The 19881-nt window shown below is 36.4% G+C and overlaps 1 protein-coding gene across 1 annotated transcript; it reads left to right on the top strand.

Annotated features, from left to right (window-relative positions):
• Positions 1-3594: 3594 nt before the first annotated feature.
• LGI1 (leucine rich glioma inactivated 1) lies at positions 3595-19342 on the top strand. The gene is given in 9 exon segments (XM_038409997.2): positions 3595-4198; positions 4535-4606; positions 7946-8017; positions 8113-8184; positions 14153-14224; positions 15968-16137; positions 16576-16740; positions 16825-17467; positions 17469-19342. Coding segments are annotated over 9 exon segments (1629 nt in total). The 5' UTR covers positions 3595-4007; the 3' UTR covers positions 17641-19342.
• The last annotated feature ends 539 nt before the right edge of the window (positions 19343-19881 follow it).

Here is a 19881-nt window from a genome sequence, read left to right as displayed (position 1 = left end):
ATACTAGCAACTTATGCTAAACTCTCTGTTCCACTTTGCATTTTGCAGTGACACTGGGAATGCATTTCCCAGACCTGAAGAAGAGCTCTTTGTTGCTTGAAAGCTTGTCTCTCTCACCAACAGAAGTTGATCCAATTGTTGGTGATCCTTTGGAGTTCCAGGATGATTGTGTTTCATAAAAGATAGCCAGTTATCACTGTTGGATCTGCAGGTGAATAATGAGACCAATCTGGGATCAACAGATCTTGTCATAGTTGGGGCAGACATTTCCCAATGGAAGGGGTGGATCTGGATCAGGCTGCAGCATGTTCTTTCCCATTTCTCATTGTTTCCATTGGATCTCAAAATACTCAAATCCTTGCCATAAGATCCTTTTCCATTTTGGTCAGTCAAAGGCTTGGGTTTCCCATGAGTTTATGTCAATATTGTACTTCTTCATGTTGGCTTTGAGGGTGTCTTTGAAGTGCTTTTTTGCCCCTCATTCATTGACCATGACTCAGTTGCGAGAACATGACCTGCTTTGGGAATCAATCTTCAGGCATTCGAAGAACATGACCAGCCCAACGGAGTTGGTGGTAGATGATCATAGCTTAAATGCTGGAGGTTTTGGCTTAGGACAGAACACTGAGCTTGGTGCATTGATCATCCCACTTGATTCGGAAGATCTTGTGGAAGCCCCATTGATGGTATCATTCAAGAACCTTGAGGTGTCTACTGTACAAGAGTACTGTACAAGATCTCACCACCATACAAGAGAGCAGGGATAACGACAGCCTGGTACATGAAAAGTTTGGTTTGATTCTTATTGTCACAATCTTCAAGGGCACATTTTCTCAAGTATACAAAAACTGCACTGGTGTATTGAAATGCAATAAAATATATTATCTAACCCTCCTTGCCTCTCTAATATCCTGGGACCAGCACAGCTACAACTACACTGCATTCAGCTATACATGGCAGTACGTTGAAGGATCTTATGAAAGACGCATCTCTGGAGCATTTCTCTGAGAAGCAGGCTGTGTAGGAAGTCTACATCTGTTACTGGAGCCTGATCTTACCTCCCACTTGGTAAGGCAACTCCCATATTTTAATGTGCTGTGTATTTATACCTGCTACTGTATTTTCAACTCCAAGCATCTGATGAAGTGGGTTCTAACCCACGAAAGCTTATGCCCAAATAAATTTGTTAGTCTGTAAGGTGCCTCGTTGTTTTTCATCTGCTAATAGCAGCCCTGTAACCTACTATATACAAGACAGTTTCTTTTAGACATATTCTGCATAAAGCTGGGATTTCCATTCTAAGGATCTCACAGTTACAATACCTCATAATCATTAAACACAGCAAAGCAAAAAATAAGTGTAGGAGATACAGCTCTATGCCACTGTTATGTTCCTTTTCTTTAAATCTGTAGGTAGATGCACACTGTGTAATTCAAACTGAATTATATAGAAAACACAGCACTCCTGAAGGGTGCTCATCAGAACTTTGTTTTTATTTCTACTAGGTATGGAATAGCCCACAACAATGGTTTCCCATGTAGCCTAATCCAAATGTTGTTATCAGTATGTCTCCACAATATGAATTAAGAAAATATTTCTAAGGGGACTCTAATACAGTCCATGTTGCACTCATCTGATGTCATCACTTTTTGCCTTCTTCTTTACCTTCTCTTTTCTTTCTATCATATTCCAGGGTTGGAAAGATTCTCCCTTCTTTTGTTTTAAAGGCACCAATGTCGTGGGCTGACATCATCCTTGATATTTAGTTACATGAACTGAATCTTCAGTAGAGAGTGAAAGCCTTCAAAGAAATTACACCAGGAATAAAACTGACCCACTAATTTTGCCTTGACCATTTATCTATGGGCATGTCTATATGATGTGTCAGTGCATAGTAACCTGGGCTTATAGTGTGTTTTGCATCATTGTACACTAGGGAACTTTTAGTGTATAGCAGCAGAGTCTAAATGGACAATTAATGCATGGCACACTGGAACACTGAAGATTTACACCCCCATTTACTGGGCACTAACTCATTATATAAACAAACCCTAAGTTCCAGCCCAATGAGAAGCGTCTTCACAGTAAGACACTTAATAAGCTCAATCTGTTTAGTTTATCAAAAAGAAGATCAAGAAATGACTGTACTTTCGTTGGAGAGTGGGGGAATACCTAATGCTAAAAGGATGTTTAAATTAACAGAGGAAGGCATAACAAAAACTAATGGCTGGAAACTAAAGTCAGATAAATTGAAATTAAAAATAAGGCAGAAATTTTAACTATGAGGCTATTTAACCATCACAACAAACTACCCAGGGAAGTGATGGATTCTCCATGTCTTAAAGTCTTCAAATCAAAACTGGTTGTTTTTCCTGAAAGATATGCTTTAGTGAAACATAAATTATAGAGGTAACTGAGTTAAATTCTATGCACTGTGTTAACAGGAGATAAGATTAGATAATCTAATGGGTCCCTTCTGACCTTAAAATCTAAGACTCTTACTTGCCAGAAATAATCTTGAAACTCAGTTATGTACATAGCCAATCTCCCAACCTTGGTTGCCTAGGCAACCAAAGCTGTGTTAAACTCTCCACTTTCTTTCTCAAGCAAAGTTCATTGTGCCTCAGTTTTCTAATCTGGTAAATGGGGATAATGATATTTACCCCACATGAGTATGATAAGGTTAAATGCATTAATGTTTGCAATGTTTTTTGAGATCTTCAAATTAGACGTGCAAAGTAAAGTGCAAAACATAGCCACGTAATATGTGTTTCTAAATGTTTGATTTTGATTAGTTCTGTTTTACTGTTCTTGATATTTTTGTTTAATTTTGAAAATTTAAAAGTCTGTATACAATATTAAATGTAACTTATTGTAAGATCTTTAGAGCAAGGACAATTTCTTTCTGCATGTTTGTATAGCACTTACCACAAAAGGAAACTAATTTCAATTGGGGGCTTTAGGTACTATTGTAACACATTAATAAATAAATAATGATAATAATGATGATAGGTCCCAATCCTGCTCCCACTGAAATAAGATCCTTTCTTCATTATAGTTGTAATGTATCTAGATGCTTTAAACAGCCAGCTTTCCCCTTTTCTTCTAAAAATGATCATATCAGGCAATCAAATAATTTCTAAATTGAACTTTATTGAATATTGTTTATTTTGAACATTCAGGGATGCATCATATTTAGCAGACATGTGAGACAGGTAAGGGTGTTCTTTAAAAAATGCAGTGTGGAAAAAGCTTTGCATGGTAGAATATTTTGTTTAGAAATGACAGTTGTAGGCATTCTCTCATACTCAGTAATATTTTCCATGTGTGCCTTTTTGTTTTTCAGTGATACAAACGTGCAATAAAGGCCAAGGATATAAATTAATCTAACAGCTTTTGTAGCAATGCTTTTGATGGTTTCACTCAATTTCATTTTCCAGGGGATACTGGCTTTCTTACTTCTCCACTTGCTTGTAATATGTAAAGCACAATTCCCAAAGGTTTATGAGGCTATAAGGATCCAAAAAGATGACTGTTTCTCCCCACACATGCACATTCCACCCCACACCCACTCACCCACCCACCAGCAAAACATAATGCTGTACTATTTTTGGTAACAAGGAAGGGCCTCCCTATGAAAACAGAAAGCAGTGTATTTTCTCAGTTACATCAACTTGCAGTCTAATGCTGTGTTGTACTCACTGTTTTTGTGGTGATGCAAGTCTTTTTTTTTCCCCTCCCTACAGCTGGTTGGATTTTCCCCATCTTACAGCACCTCGCAGGTCCCTTCTCTGAGCAGTACGTTGCCTGAGTGAGTAGAAACACAGAGATCAGCTGCAGGTTTTTATCTTCAATAACAGATACAGAGGGAAAGGGAAAAGGGTTGGAAAAGGAGAGACAAATATTGACTTGGCCTTATAGAAAGACATCCAGTGACTGAATAAAGAAGCCCTGTTCATGTTTTGGGATATTCTTTCAACTGGCTGGAACCAGAGTCGATCAAAAGAATGGGAAATGCCAGCAGACCCTTTAGAAGAATTGCTTATTTCCTATGCCTTTTTTGTATGCTTTTGCTGACTGAAGGGAAGAAATCAGTGAAGCCAAAATGTCCTGCCTGGTGTACTTGTACCAAAGATAATGCTTTATGTGAAAATGCCAGATCTATTCCAACCAGCGTTCCGCCTGATGTTATCTCACTGTAAGGGCTGTAAGCATTTGGTTATTTAATTTATTATTTAAAATGAACTATTATGTTTGGTGTTTTCAGCGCAGAGTGAACGATGCTTGCAGTAGGGAATATATCTTCCGCATTGAAAATCATCGGATAAAAAATTAAAATGTGTGTTACATCTCCTTCTTCTATACATGTAGCTTTTTCTGCCTTTTTCTGCATTATGTGAAAACTATAACAGATTGTTTTTATTGTTAATTAATAGTAGCTATGTAAAGAAATTATATTATAATTCACAGCTCAGTATTGTAATGATGAATATTTGAGATCACATTAACACAATTTTCCCCCCCTTCTTTCCAGATCCTTTGTGAGATCTGCTTTTACTAAAATCCCAGAAGGGAGTTTTTTGCTCACACCGTCTCTGCAGCTTCTGTGAGAAATATTTATATCATATGATTATTTGTTATGAAACATATATATCCATAAACAATATAGTAAGGGTCTGAATACCCACTTTATAAGAAATAGTAAGGGTGGATCCATTATACATCAAATTCACAAACAGTTAGACTTTGAAGTAAAGGTAATTTTGAAAGATGGCATATGTTTAATGGGGTGGGGGTGTTAAACTGCATGTACTTGTTTGGGGTTTTATTAATTATTAATTATTATTATTTGCTGTCAGTGCTAGTTGGAATAGATTAAATTCTGAACATTGCTTTCTGTGATGACAGATATGCTATCCTCTTATGTATTGTACTCTAATGGATGTTACTGAAGGGATCTGAGCATTACAACAACTAGGCCTGTTTCTCTTCTGCAATCTTAGGGCCTGATCCCCATTGATGAGATGTTCAGGATATCTCAGGATCAGGCCCTTAATTTCAATGGCATGAATCCTGAAGTCCTTACTCAGGCAAAACTACCATTAATTTCAGTAGAAGTGTTGACATCTCAATAGGAGTTTTGCCTGGGTAGGGACTGGATTTGGCCCATCATTTGTTATTTTGCATTCTCTAAAGTAGTGAGATTGATGAAAACTGTAAATTCTTAAGCAGTCATTACAAAATCAAACACTATGTGTGCACTGACCAGAACACTGGAATATTGTTAGATGTTTAGATTCATTTGTGTGTAAAATTTTACAGATTCTCCAGAGAAATAGCTTTCTAGAAAACTGGAAGAGTGATTATATAATCATTAGCTGTACAAAGATATGGGAGATATAAACCTGAACTGTTTGTACCGGGTTTGCTATCAGTTTGAGATGTATCCAAATTTGTTTCAGAAACCTGACTAGAGACTTTTTTCAGTCTGTTCAAAAATGAAATATGACACTTGCATATGGACTGATTTCACATGTGCAGTAGATTTGCTACAAAGTGAAATTTTGATGTATTAGAGCACTAAGGCTGTTACATTAAACTGTTGGTGTTCTGGTAGCTGAAGCCATGACTCAAGCTGTACTTTTCTACCTCAAGTGGAGCTGATAAGGAGGTGCAGGCACACTGTACAATTTTGGATACAGGGTAAATAGGTAAATGTAGTTACTATGGAAACCTGAATACTGTTCTATTGTGTATTATTCCCTACAACATTTTCCAAAGTGGTCACAGATCACAAAAGGGACAAAGCCCACATGACTTCTGAGCTGGGCCTTCCAACAGAGAGAAAAAGAAGTGGCTGTATTTGTATTATGTTGCCTGTATGTCAGTAAAGTGAAAAGGACATCATAACCCTCCCTCTTGGCTGTGCCATGCCACCTGCACTTAGCAATCCTACGTCTAGCTTGGGCCAGAGAATAGGTTAAGTGAAGTAGACTGGGAGTTCCTTGGAGCAGGTGCCATCCTTTTGTGCTGTGTTTGTACTGCATCTAGAACAAAGGGGTCCAGGTCTATGACTAGGTCCTATGGTAATAAATAAATAAATAATACTTAATAAATACCTCAAGCTGTATTTGCATGATATACCATTCACTTCACTAACACATGTACCACATGTTGTTGCTAACAAAATGCTGCAACATAATCTCCAAACTTACAAAAGCAGTTTTTGTTCCATTGTGGGTTTTGACAAGTAGTATGCTAAAACAATACAAACTATCCCCAGATTGCTTACTTAAGAAACCAATTTGTGATTGGGAACAAAAAACCTCAACCCATTCCACAGTTGGGAGAAGAGAAAGGAAAGAAAACTTAACTTTATATATGCCCTGCTACTCTGGTTGGGTTCAAGCTGCTTCTAAAACATAGAACATAGGCAATGCCACTAGACTAGAGGGCTCATAAACTATTTAAAGGGATACTATCCTATCCCTATATATTACAAAGAGTGTAGTTTGTGATCAAATAAAAAGTATCCTGAGACAATTATGTTAATAGTAAATAAATAAATATGAATTGCAGACAAACTATGATGCAGATCTACCATGTGGGTCTGATGGCAAGATTTGATCTCAAGCTTTTGAAACATACATGTGAGAAAATCTTTCCTGTTAAAACCGTTCCTATAAATCTATGTCAAACTCTTTAACTGTATAAAGCATAACCTATAGTAGCAGAGCTAGAAAATAATTGAACTTGAAATTATTTTTTAATGCAGGATTCCAAAGAATAAATTAACTCATTAAGTTAAATATATTAATTAATGCTTTATATTTTGAATCTTTAAGTGCCTCTGGATATTACACTATAAGTCCATGTTCCCTTGAAGTCCAGCTGATTGTAATTCCATTGAGGAAAGTGAAGCTCATCTTCGTTGACAATTCCCTGGCATATTAGGGGTGTGGCAATCCAAAACTGATTTAAAATCACCAAACGCAAACTTGTCTATTAATTATAAATAGGACAGACCATTAATCAATTTTATGAAAGATTAAAAGATTTTTATAGAAAAATTAAATGCGGTGGCAGTATATGATAGACAAAAAGAAAAAATATACATATAATATAATGTATAATGAAACCTGCACTATGAACCACCTCCAGTAAGCAAAATCCATTTTAAAATATGGTTCTACTCTGAACACCAAGTTAAAATGGCTTTAAGGGAGTCCATGCTGATTATTTCTCAATGTGCTCATTTCACAAGTTAAAGATTTTTTCCTAATTGCCATCTCTGCAAACTCATCCTGCAATCTGAATCTCAAGCTAGGGTTCTCTCCCACATCACCATCAAAAATAAAGGTTCTGCAGGCCAGTTCAGGCCCTTAGAGATACCTGTGCACCTCATTGTCTTCTGGATATGTCTTTAGTAATACTTGTGCAGTCCCATTAGTTTCATAGAGCTTGCATAGGTAGCTGATTGGCCTGATAAGCATGTGCTTAAGTCCTACTATACTCAAATGGAGCTACATCAGTCTAGCTCAGCTGAGGATCTAGTCCTTAGTCTAGAAAGCAAACCAGTTTTGCTGCTCCCTAGGGTCAGTGGTTCTCAACCTATTTACCACTGTGGGCTGCATAGGCAGCTCTCTATGTATTATGTGGACCACATCCACACAATACATATATTACCCGTATGGCCCTGAGGATATCACATGGGCCACAGCTGTGTGATGATATGCCGCTAGCAAACCACAGGCCACGGGTTGAGAGCAATTGCACTATACTATGCCATATATGGGCAGTGCATGTTAGCCATATTATCCTGCAACCCTTACACAGACAAAACCTTTGATGAGGTCAGTGAGAGTTTGGGCTGCATGGGGACTTCTGGATCATGCGCTAAAAAAGTATAAAAATCTAACAGTTTATTTTGTATTTCTTTATGCAGGTTATTTACATCAAACTCTTTCGATGTTATTAGCGATGATGCTTTCATGGGCCTTCCTCATCTAGAATATTTGTGAGTGGACAAAATATTTCTAGAATTATGGACTAGGTGGGATTTCCAAGTTACAGGCATTGCTTTAACCAAAATGAATTTGTGACCCATTACAGGTTCATAGAGAACAACAGCATTAAGTCAATTTCAAGAAATACTTTTCGAGGACTGAAATCTTTAATTCACCTGTAAGTAAAGTGTTTCATGTATTACTTAGTAGGGTGTATTTAATTTAGTAACTGAACCACTGTGTGGTTTAATTTAGTATTTGATATTATATAATCATTGACATTTGTTGCTTGAACAATGTCAATATCCATATTATGCAGACCAGAAATGGAAAAAAAACAACAACAACAAAAAAACTTCTCAGCCAGGTCATTTTTATCCTTCCCTGTGCAGGAAGAATGATGCAAAAACTGTCCACTTCGCTGCTTCTCCTTCTCTCCACCACTAATCCGAGGAGCAAGAACAGGATTTGATCTTGCTGTTCAAGAATAGTTTTAGAAAGACAATCAGCTAAACTAAGAAAAGTTCCAATTTCTAGTTAAATCAAGAAACAAAAATATAGAAGTAGAAACTGAAAGCATGTGAGCCCAGGACAGTATACTGACACCTGTAACATTTAATTGCAAATGTATGTACAGTATTTGCAGCATCTGATTTATCAAAGCTAAGCTACTGTCATGTTTAATCAAAAGGTGTGTGGCATTTTCAGTCAGATTTTACAAACTATATGTATCCATATCAAATTAATTGTTTATAAAAAATTGAATGAACTTCCTTTCAAAATATAGCGGTTACCTTTTCTATATAGAAAAATATACCAAAAATATTCTAAGAAAATTAGGCTTTGTTATGGAGATTTTGCTGTCTATAAAGTCTAAATAACATTAATTGTCTAAAATGTGTGGCGTGTGCCTAACATATGTATGAATTCCCTACTCTGATCATTTGCATTCAAACAGGCATATATCTTGGTGTATTTGTCATATGCGGGGGAGTGTATTCTGACCTTTTGTCCTCAACATAATAGATTCTAAGAGAAGTACAGGGTCATTTGGCTTTTTGTTTCATATATGGTCAGATGCAGGGGAAAGCACAATTTCACCTACATATGGTGAATGCACAAATATAATTAATTAAATTTCACCTAATTCTGCATCATATAACAAATGCATCATAGGACTATAGACCAGGTCCTTAGCTGGTGTAAACTGAATTCACTGTGACTATTCACATGCGTAAAGTTATTTGCATGCATAAACATTTATAGCACTGGGACAATAGAAGGAGAGAGAGAGAGAGAGAGAAACTAAGTGTGTGGTATATACATAAAAATCTGTCTACAGGTATAATTATGGCATAGTTAAAAAAAGACAGAGAATGGGATAATATTGTTGATAACCTGAAGGGCCCACAAACTGCAAACTTTTATGAACATGAATAGCTTTACATACACAAATTATTTTATTTATTAAATTATTAAATTATTTATTTTATTAATTTATTTATTATGTGCCTGCTGCTATCAGTGTGCAGGTGTTTTCCCAACACAGAGGAAGATACAGTCCCTATTCTGCAAAGGACACAATTTAAAAATAACATCATGTCTTAACTGTTATGCTGGCTTAAAGGGACCCCTCAATAGTTTTCTAAGGGAAAGCGTATGCAGGAGATGAGACAGTATTTGAGCAGCTATGTTGTCTGCATGTGGTTGCACACACAATCCTGGGAGATGAGTTTATATATCATGCAGTTTCTTCACATGCAAAGCTAATCTTCAGTACAACGGGAGTTGTTGTATTAATCTAGATGGAATATATGAGCTAATGGTGTTAACATAACCCAGTCATTGTCAAACATAAACAGTGTTAAACAAGATTCAGGGTTTGGTATACAGAGACCTCAGCCTGCTTAAAGCCATGGCAAGCACATCATTAAAAATCCTTTAAACCTTGTATTAAAGATAAAGAAAAGAAGGAACCAGGTAAAGCATTTGAAATGTAAATATTAAATAACGTTTTCATTTTAACAACATTCTTTGTTCCCTTTACTGGAGAGAGTTTTTAGAAGGAAAATCCCCCTGACAGTCTCATAGATGGTATCAAAGACGGTAATACTGTCCTTCTGGGGAAAACAGTTAATTGAGATGTGTTAGAGCTGTTGTTGTTGCTGTTGTTAAAATCCGATCCTATTTTATCCCAGGGCGTTGGGATTCAGCTACAGCTGGTAGAAGTGGCAATTTTATCAGGATACTTTTTTTTATTTTTTGGCCGAGTCTGATCAGGGCATCTCTCAGGATTAGGTTGAAGAAGTCTGGGTCCCAGGAGATGGTAGGGGTGCCAGCCATGATGGTGAAGTTCGCTCCAGAAGCCAATGTTTCTCCACGAAGTCTCATTCTTTAAGGACCCACAAAGGGAATTGTGGGTGGATTACCTCATCTTCCCTTATGATAGTTAATTCATGTAGAACAGCCTCTGCAGAACTAAAACTACTAGAAACATCTACAGGGGTTTCACCTAAGGGAAAGGATTCATATTTCCCTGGGCTTTTGCAGTAATAAAATAAGTTCTATTACTAACTTTGCTCTTTTGAGGGGTCTTTTTGGAAAACATTTAACTTACAAGATTTACTGACCTCAAGAAAAACAAACAGAATACAACCATGGTCAAAATCAAAAAGGAAAATTAAAAATCACAGATCATGAGAGGAAAAGGAAAAAATAAAAGTTGAAACACAATTAAAACAAAGCACTATGAAAGTGTCTGAAACAAAATCCAAATAAAATCCTGAAACATTAATGAGAGTGAAATAGATGCAGTTTCTCGTGCTTTGTGCTCCTAATCTTTTTAATGACCTTTTACTTCCCAAACCGAATTATGAAAACATTCAGTTGCTTGCCAAGCAAGCCAATTGCCACATTTGTATAACCCTTTGAGATCTGAGTCACAGCACCAATAAATGTTGTATTGAGCTCAAGGGCCAAAAGAGTTAAAAGGTGTTATAAACTCTTTCACTGCCCAACATTGAAACAGTGTTACAAAGGTCTGGGGAGTGGGAAGGGGTTTCTACAGAGACCCTGGTTGCTTAGTTTCTCTGCCAAACACCCGAAGGCATTCATTGTAAAGCAGGAAATATATTGATTAAAACACAAAAAAGAACAAGAAATATTTACACTAAAATTAAATTGAGTAATTATGCAAAACAAACTTAATCAAAAGCTATTAAAATTTTTCTTCTTTTGGAGGTAAAATATCAGTCTCTTATACAGCAACCTTTCTGTGATGAAAAGGAAAGGGTTAATTTTACTCTCAGTCCTGATGTGTGAAGGGTATTTACTTCTGTGGAGAAGAGACAGGATAGAAAAAGTGGGGGAAATATAGCTTTTGTTGTCCTTGGAAACAGTATTCTGTTATGAATGGATGCTTTAGACTCACATGTCGGACACAACAACTGTTGCTGTGGTCCCAGGCTCACATTCTGGTCAACGATGTCATCTGGGTTGGCGCTTTTTCCTTAGACAGGACAGGGCAGGATAAACCATCATTCATGTGCTGATGCATGCAGTTCAATTGATTTCAGGATCCAGTGAATAGGTAAGAGAGCTTAAACAAGAGCAAGGCCTGATGACCTTCCTCTCAGAAAGAAAATCCTTTGGTCAGGTCTGCTCCTTCTGTCTTAGGGTCAGGGAAGATGAGATTAGACGCATTCAGTCAAGTTAAGATGAGATTTTCCAAATATCTTAAAGACACCTCCTCCCCAAAAGAGGTTGGAATGTGGGCAATATAGTTTATCCACCAATTATTTTGTAAACCAATTAGGGCTAATATTCGACACACCAATTTTCGTTCATTAATTTCCAGACCTGCATTTTCTTGTTTGGACTCATTCAGTCTCTCTGTCTGATTTTCTTGCACCAGGTTATAACATTCTTTATTGAAAATAACTTGACTGACTTTTCATGGATGATTCCCAAACAGGCAAAAAGTTATAGGCCTAATTGTCACAGCAGAGTTTTGCAGGCAGAATACCTACAGAAGCAGGCCCATAAACTACTGAGTGTGACCACTTTAATCCTTGTTTGTACATCCTTGACCTTTCCTAGAATGTGTCTATATACACATACCTAGCATAACAAGTAGATTCTCTGAGGCACACTCCACTTGAGGAAGAGCAGAATACTATTGTCATGTAAAATACGTCAAAGAGATTCATGGTAATTATGCATACTGATGAGTTCCATGAAGTGATGGCAGAATATGACCTTTGTTCTGTATACTCCGCCCATTTCCTTTTCACAAGTGAATTTCTGCATTCCAGTAAAATTATCCAAACATCTGTTTTTTACATTTATGCAAATAACTCTAATAATTGGAATGTGTCATCACTGTAGCGTAGTCAATCTAGTATACCTATTCAAGACAATTCATTTTGAAGAGTGGAATATTTTTTAAAAGCATAGGAGTGGTATAATTGCACTTTTGACTCAATTAATGCCATACCCTACATTGCAGAATATTTTAGCGTAGAAAATTATTTCCATGAACAAGAGTAATTTTGATGGCATCTTTGAAGTTTTTCAGAAAAGCAAAATGTCATTCTGAGATTTAAAATATGGCCTTCAACATAATTACACACGACTGAACATCCCTCATTAGCATCCATCCTTTCCAACTAAGTGTTTTCTGCACAGGTACCACTAAGAGCACCATCTAGAGGTTACATAATAAAATTTTATGGCATGTTTTCTAATAATGGAAGATACAAAGTGCCAACCTTTCATCCAAGAATAGACTCAATGTATAAATCTGGATTTTTTTCTGTTAATCTGATTCCCACTAAAATTATGAACTTTTAGTAGCTCTGTATCCATTATGGTGTTCTGCTTGGTATAATTCAGTGATCAAAGATTACATAAGGCTGTGATCCTGCATGTTCATATATGTGCTTAACTTTAGATATGTGAGTAATTCCATTGACTAATATCAAATTACTCACATGCATAAAGTTAAGAAAATGCATAAATGTCTGGCAAGTTTGAGTTTATAAATTAGTTGCAATAAACCAAATATGGTCTAAATGTAAATGGCGCCAGAGAGGGCACATTACTCACACACAAAAACACTAATCTTTAAGCTTTAATCTTAAACATATGGTTAAGTACTTTGCTCAATCAGAGTTATTGTATCTAAATGCCTCCTTGTCAGATGTGTACAATTTACAAGTAAAAATAGTTTTTATTTCTAATGCCCAGTGCCACAAATTCCAACTGGAATCTGAAAATCATGCCAGCTTCTTTCCTTTTCATGCATCCTCACCAGTGATAAAGGTTTTGCTGACCAAATTAGGCACTGACTCACACACACACAACCACATTCTCTTCTAGTTATGCCCTCAGTGACATTTGTGAAAACCTTGCATCATCCATGGGCTTACACAGGTGTACCTGCTGGAAACAATGAATTAACTATTTTAAAGGTATATTCACATCTTCTATCCACTTTACCAGTTGAAACTGTTGGGTACTCTCTTAGTTCAAAATAGTTTTCTTGAAAATCAAAGCCCTAGTATTGTTATTATTGCTGGTAAGATAACTTTTTATCCCTTAATAACCCAAGCAAGAAACTTTTAGGCTTAACTCAGTGTTGACCTCCAATTTCTGTTTTAAACTTATTGACTCCCAAAAATGTTAGTTACTGGATATTTTCAGAAACCATGAGCCAATCAGAGCCAGCTACAGTATTGTGGATTCAGTGTTTAAGATAGATTGTGGTTCCTAGAAAGTGGACATGGAGGCAGGACATTGCAATATTATAACAACACACTGGCTGTCCAGAAGGGAAGACATATGTGTGTCCAGTCATGGCTAATCATTTTAAAATAATGGTGTTGGCAAAATACCAGAGATTATCACATTTTCTACTACCCTGAGTGAAGTACTGTAAATGATACAAGAATGTTGAAAAGCAAGAGAGCAATAGGAAGTGTGAATATATCTTAGCAGAAGAAAGAGTCACAAGGTAAATGAAATATTCTTTAAAGTAATCTTGTATAACTAAGGATTGAAGTACATTATTGTTCTTTACCATAAAAAACAATATTGCATTTTGTAGAAATGTATTATCTGATGAGCTGATATATTTTCTTTTACAGGAGCCTTGCAAACAATAATCTCCAAACACTTCCAAAAGACATATTCAAAGGGCTGGATTCTTTAACAAATGTGTAAGAAATCAGCAATTTCTTATTTTCAGACACTATGGTTAGAAAAAACAGGCCATTGCCTATTGGGTGATGACTGCAAGATATTGTAAAGTACTTGATTTGGAATTTTGGGTATATGAATGTTCACCTCTCTTTTAACTTCTTTAATGATGTAAAATATACAAGATAGTCCTAGTAACAGGACACTCCTATAACCCAGTGGACATTCAGGCCAGTAGACCGTGGAGGAATCCTATCACATTGGTGGGTGAAGGTGGTAGAAGCAAGGGTGGATTTGATTTATGTTTAATGCTGTCAATATTGTATAATATTTCCCAGATAAGATTATATATATGTAAAATAAATAAGAATTCTGTATGGTCATAATCCCAATAATATGACACTTATAATGGCATTGAAATAAGAAAAAGACACATCATCTGTAATCCAAAGACATGATGAAAGCAGGGAGAAGGATACTTGATGAGAATGAGAACATTTCATGTTTCCAATATAATCTAACAAGAGGCTATCTTTAAACACAATGATCATTTAAAATCTCAGTACAAGTACTTTATACCTGGCTAACTCAAATTGCAACCAAAACAAAACATAAACTAGTTTTAATTTTAAATTTGTAAACCAAAGTATCTTAAACATTTGTAAAAGTACAAAATATATTTTTGAAATATATGCTTGGACCAGATCTTGCAGTCATTCCACTGGAAGAGTCCCATTAGAGACAATGTGCAAAATTCTGGCTCCCCCAGTAAACATAGAAGTTAGACTCAGTAGATACCTAATGTTCCCTGCACCAGTAAGTCCTGGAGCTGGCCCAATGGCACTCCAGGGCTATTTAGGGCATAGCCAAGTGATCAGGCTGTTTCCCTCTCCCCTGCATGCCTTCTAGAATCTGACAATAGGCACCACGGGGTTTTGCATTGCTTCTGTTAGCAGCAGTTCTGCAATACCCCAGTATAGTTCTTCATTCACACTCTCCAGTACTCCCTGAGGCCTTCTTCTGGAGTCTGCCAAGTGTTTGTAGAATGCCTTAGAACACCACCAGTCAGCCACTACAGTTCCCCACATACCCAGTGCTCTTCACAGGGCACCCAGTCCTGCAAGGCATTTGACACCTCCTACATAATGTGAGCTGAGGGTGTCAGCATTTTATAAGAGGCACTCAGTATCTTTCAAAGGCCATAGTTTGACCCAAAGGGAATTCAGGTTACATCCCTTATGACCCTAAATGAGTGTGTTCAAATGAAGAAGAGCAGAAAAAGGGGTAAAGCTGAGGAACTGTCCACTGATCACTAAATTAATCTATCATGTCACAGTAATTGTCCCTGTGTTATCAGGAATGTCCTAGTAAGGAAATGCTAAACAATGAGAAACACAAAAATCATGATTTGGGCCAAAAAGTTGGACAGGAATTTAAGTACTTGTAAATTTAGGATTATAAATAAAATACGGAAGAGCAGATACTTCCACTGATTCCCAACCTAAGCTTGTCTTGATTTCCTTAGTATAATTGAAACTATTTAAATTTTTCCAAGTAGTTTTAACAAACTGTCGTGTTGTTTTTATTTGTTTGGGGTTTTTTTTAATTGGTTCAGGACAAATTAATTCAGGAAAGTCCAGCATTCTCATAAGAGAAAGCAAGAATACAGTCGTTTTATAAAAGTCCTTGTTATTTTAATACTGTGATGTTGTGGAAAACAACAGCTAATTCATCATTTTCAGTGTGGGTTTATATTTTTACAGGGATCTTAGAGGTAACATATTTAATTGTGACTGCAAACTGAAATGGTTAGTGGAATGGCTGGGCAGCACCAATGCAACAGTTGAAGACATTTATTGCGAAAGTCCACCAGAATATAAGAAACGTAAAATCAATAGCCTATCACAAAAGGAATTTGATTGTATTATTACAGGTAATGTGTTCCAAATTATTTCACCTCATTACTTTAAAATCAAGGCTATATTTTCTAATTAAGGGTGCAATTCTGCAAACAGTCTGCCTATGGACCTCTCACTGAGTCAACAGGAATTCCTTGCAGATTCAGGCCTGATACAGAAACCATTTTGTGCATCTATTACTAGTCTTTACTCAGACTTTAATGGGAGATTTGCCTATGTAAAAATTGCAGAATCAGGACCTATAACTGTAACAAGTAACCTTCTTTTTCAGTTCAGAAAGAATAAGCAGCCTTTAAAATTCTGTCTTATTAGCAGGAAAACTAGACTACTTATTAAATGTATTCTTTAAAAATAAATGAGTATCAATTAACATGACATTATTTTAATATGAAAAAATACATATGGAAAGAAATGCTACCTTTAGTTATCAAATGTTATGTGCGCTTTTGCAGAATTTGCTGTTTATGAATCCCTGCCATATCAGTCTCTGTCAGTAGATACTTTCTCCTACATGAATGATGAGCATGTAGTTATTGCCCAACCTTTTACTGGAAAATGCATCTTTCTTGAATGGGACCATGTAGAAGGGTCTTTCAGGAATTATGACAACATTACAGGTATGAATAACACGTGCCAAATAACATTACATTACCTGATCTAAAAGGCAGTGTTAACATTGTCCTTTATCTTTCTTTTTGTAGGTACTTCAACTGTTGTGTGTAAGCCCATAATTATTGAGACTCAGCTGTATGTCATTGTTGCCCAGCTCTTTGGAGGCTCCCATATTTACAAAAGAGATATTTTTGCTAATAAGTTTATAAAAATTCAAGATATTGAAATTCTTAAAATCCGAAAACCCAATGACATTGAAACTTTCAGGATTGCAGAAGACTGGTATTTTGTTGTTGCAGACAGCTCAAAAGCTGGCTTTACCACGGTTTACAAATGGAATGGAAACGGATTTTACTCCCATCAGTCTCTGCATGCGTGGTACAGAGATACTGATGTGGAGTATCTTGAAATTGCAGGCAAACCTCATTTAATTCTGTCTAGTAGTTCCCAAAGACCTGTAATATACCAATGGAACAAAGGAACAACTGAATTTGTTAAGCGTATCGATATCCAAGATATGGAGGATGTGTATGCAGTGAAACACTTCAGAGTGAAAGAGGATGTGTACATTTGTTTAACAAGATTTATTGGTGATTCCAAAGTAATGAAATGGGGAGGTTCAGCATTTCTGGATTTACAAAGAATGCCATCCCGAGGGTCAATGGTATTCCAGCCTCTTCAGATAAACAATTATCAATATGCCATTCTTGGAAGTGATTATTCTTTTACTCAAGTATTATTGGGATACTGAAAAAGCAAAATTTGTGAAGTTTCAAGAATTAAACATACAGGCACCAAGATCTTTCACGCACGTTTCCATTGATAAACGCAATTTTCTCTTTGCTTCAAGTTTTAAGGGAACTACATTAATTTATAAACATGTCATAGTTGACTTAAGTGCATGACACTCATAATTCTGAGATTACATCAGACTTTCTACCATAAAGGACAAAATGAACTAAATGCATGATGACTCTTATCCTACTTCCAGATGAATGCCTTTAAAAGTTGAGATTGCTAGAACAAAGTATTACTAGTATCTTCATCTTTAATTGTCAAGTCTAGTGGTGTTGGAAGTTGCATTTTTTAACAAAAAGAAATTAAATTGTTAACTGTTCTTTGCATCCACAATATGTAAATATGCGTGCAACTGCATCTGTTGCTAAAGTATTAAGATGTACTTTTCCATTTATTTATTCACCTGTTTGACAACAACTGCCAAATAAAATGTTTACATTTTCTGTCTTTCACATTCCAAATATATTTACAGGTGATAATTTTTATTTGTGTATATATTATACACATATATAATAAACAACAAGATGTATTGTACATGGCAGTGTTTTTGTTACGTGTTTCTTTTAATATTATAAGCCACAACAATAAAGCACAAGTGGTTTATACATGTAATCACAACCACATGATAAAGATACAGCATTACATCTCAACTTTATAATTGGTCCAGTGCAGACAGACCTTTGCATTAATGTGGAGCTCCACTTGCTTAAATGGGACTCACACTGACATAAGTATGGATCTAATTTCAGGATGGAGCTTTATATTGTGTACAGTTTGGGAATTCTTGATTTTTGAATAATGTATGGAGTAATTAAAAGAATAAAGCCTTGTTGTCAAGGCCTATCTGCTACTCCTGCAAAAGCAGCACAGAACAGGACGTGTCAGACGTGACAACATTGTTCTGTACAATAAAAGAAAGCTAGGAGCACATCTTATTTTTCAGTTAACATCTTTTCTATATCTGAAGTTTAACACATCATTTGCATGGATTCCTTTGTAATTTTAATTGCTATCAAGTCTTTTTAGTGTTTTTGCAATTATTTAATCTTCAGCAAGTTTCTCCATTCCTCTGAATGCGGTTAACTGAAGACATTTTTCTGCTATCCTGCACTAAAGTTCAGAAAAAGATATTGTCTAAAATCAGGGAGTTTTAAATGTAACAGGACAAACTCAAAGCATGTGTAAGCACGTTCAATTCCACCTAAGTTACCCATCTGCTCTTAAATTACACCAGCTCTTAATTTGACCTCAAAATCTATTAAAAGATCACAGATGATGTATTTACACAAAAGATTACATTATGTGTAGAATCTGAGATACTAATGTCCAGATCCTATTTTTGAAGAGCATTTGGAAAGGAATACAAACATGGTTTTAAGTCCCCCAATGTTAGGCCAAACTATACCAGGCCAGTCCCTCTTGGGCCATTCCCACAGTAAGGGAGCCATTCTGGCAACTGGAGATCACTGGAGCATAAACGTGCACCAGCCACACCCCTTTTCCCCCAGCTACACCCATTACAGTGGCCTTATTCCATCCAAGGATCCCACCAAACTGAAGAGATCCTCCAGGAACCATATCTGCAAGTTTTAGGGCAGTTTTGCATTGGAAAAGCTGTATGAAACTGCTCTAGCAATTCCAGGCTCTGGCCTTATATATCCCTACCTTACATGTAAATACTTAACTCTCATTGGTATGAATCCCATGCAACCCTACTGACTTTGGCTTTTATTGAATGGATACTCAGCTGAACATGATCTCCCTGTATGATGCTGTGGCCAAAAAGCTAATGTGATCCTGGGATGCATAAGCTGGGGAATCTTAATACGAGGTAAAATAGCTTCTCTGCTCCTACGTAAGATTCCCCAGCTTAGGCATCCCAGGATCACATTAGCTTTTTTTGGCCACAGCATCATACAGGGAGATCATGTTCAGCTGAGTAGCCATTCATAAAGCCAAGTCAGTAGGGTTGCATGGGATTCATACCAATGAGAGTTAAGTATTTTACATGTAAGGTAGGGATATATAAGGCCAGAGCTGGGCACAGTATTCCAGCAGTGGTCGTACCTATGCAAAGTAGGAGCAGAGAAGCTATTTTAACCTCTGTATTGCATAGGTACGACCACTGCTGGAATACTGTGCCCAGTGTTCTGAGCACACAATTCAAGAAAGATGTGTTAATTGTGAGAGGTTCAGGGAAGAGCCACAAGAAGGATTAAAGAATGGAAAACATGCCTTATAGTGGATAGATTTAAGGAGGTCATCTATTTAGCTTAAAACAGAGAAGACTTAAGGGGTGACTTGATTACAGTCTATAAGTATCTACATGGGGGACAAAATTTAATAAT

This window comes from Dermochelys coriacea, chromosome 7 (genome assembly GCF_009764565.3).
Source record: "Dermochelys coriacea isolate rDerCor1 chromosome 7, rDerCor1.pri.v4, whole genome shotgun sequence".
Lineage (NCBI taxonomy): Eukaryota > Metazoa > Chordata > Testudines > Dermochelyidae > Dermochelys > Dermochelys coriacea.
Note: the sequence above shows the minus strand (reverse complement) of the source record. Positions and strands in the feature narration are given on the sequence as shown.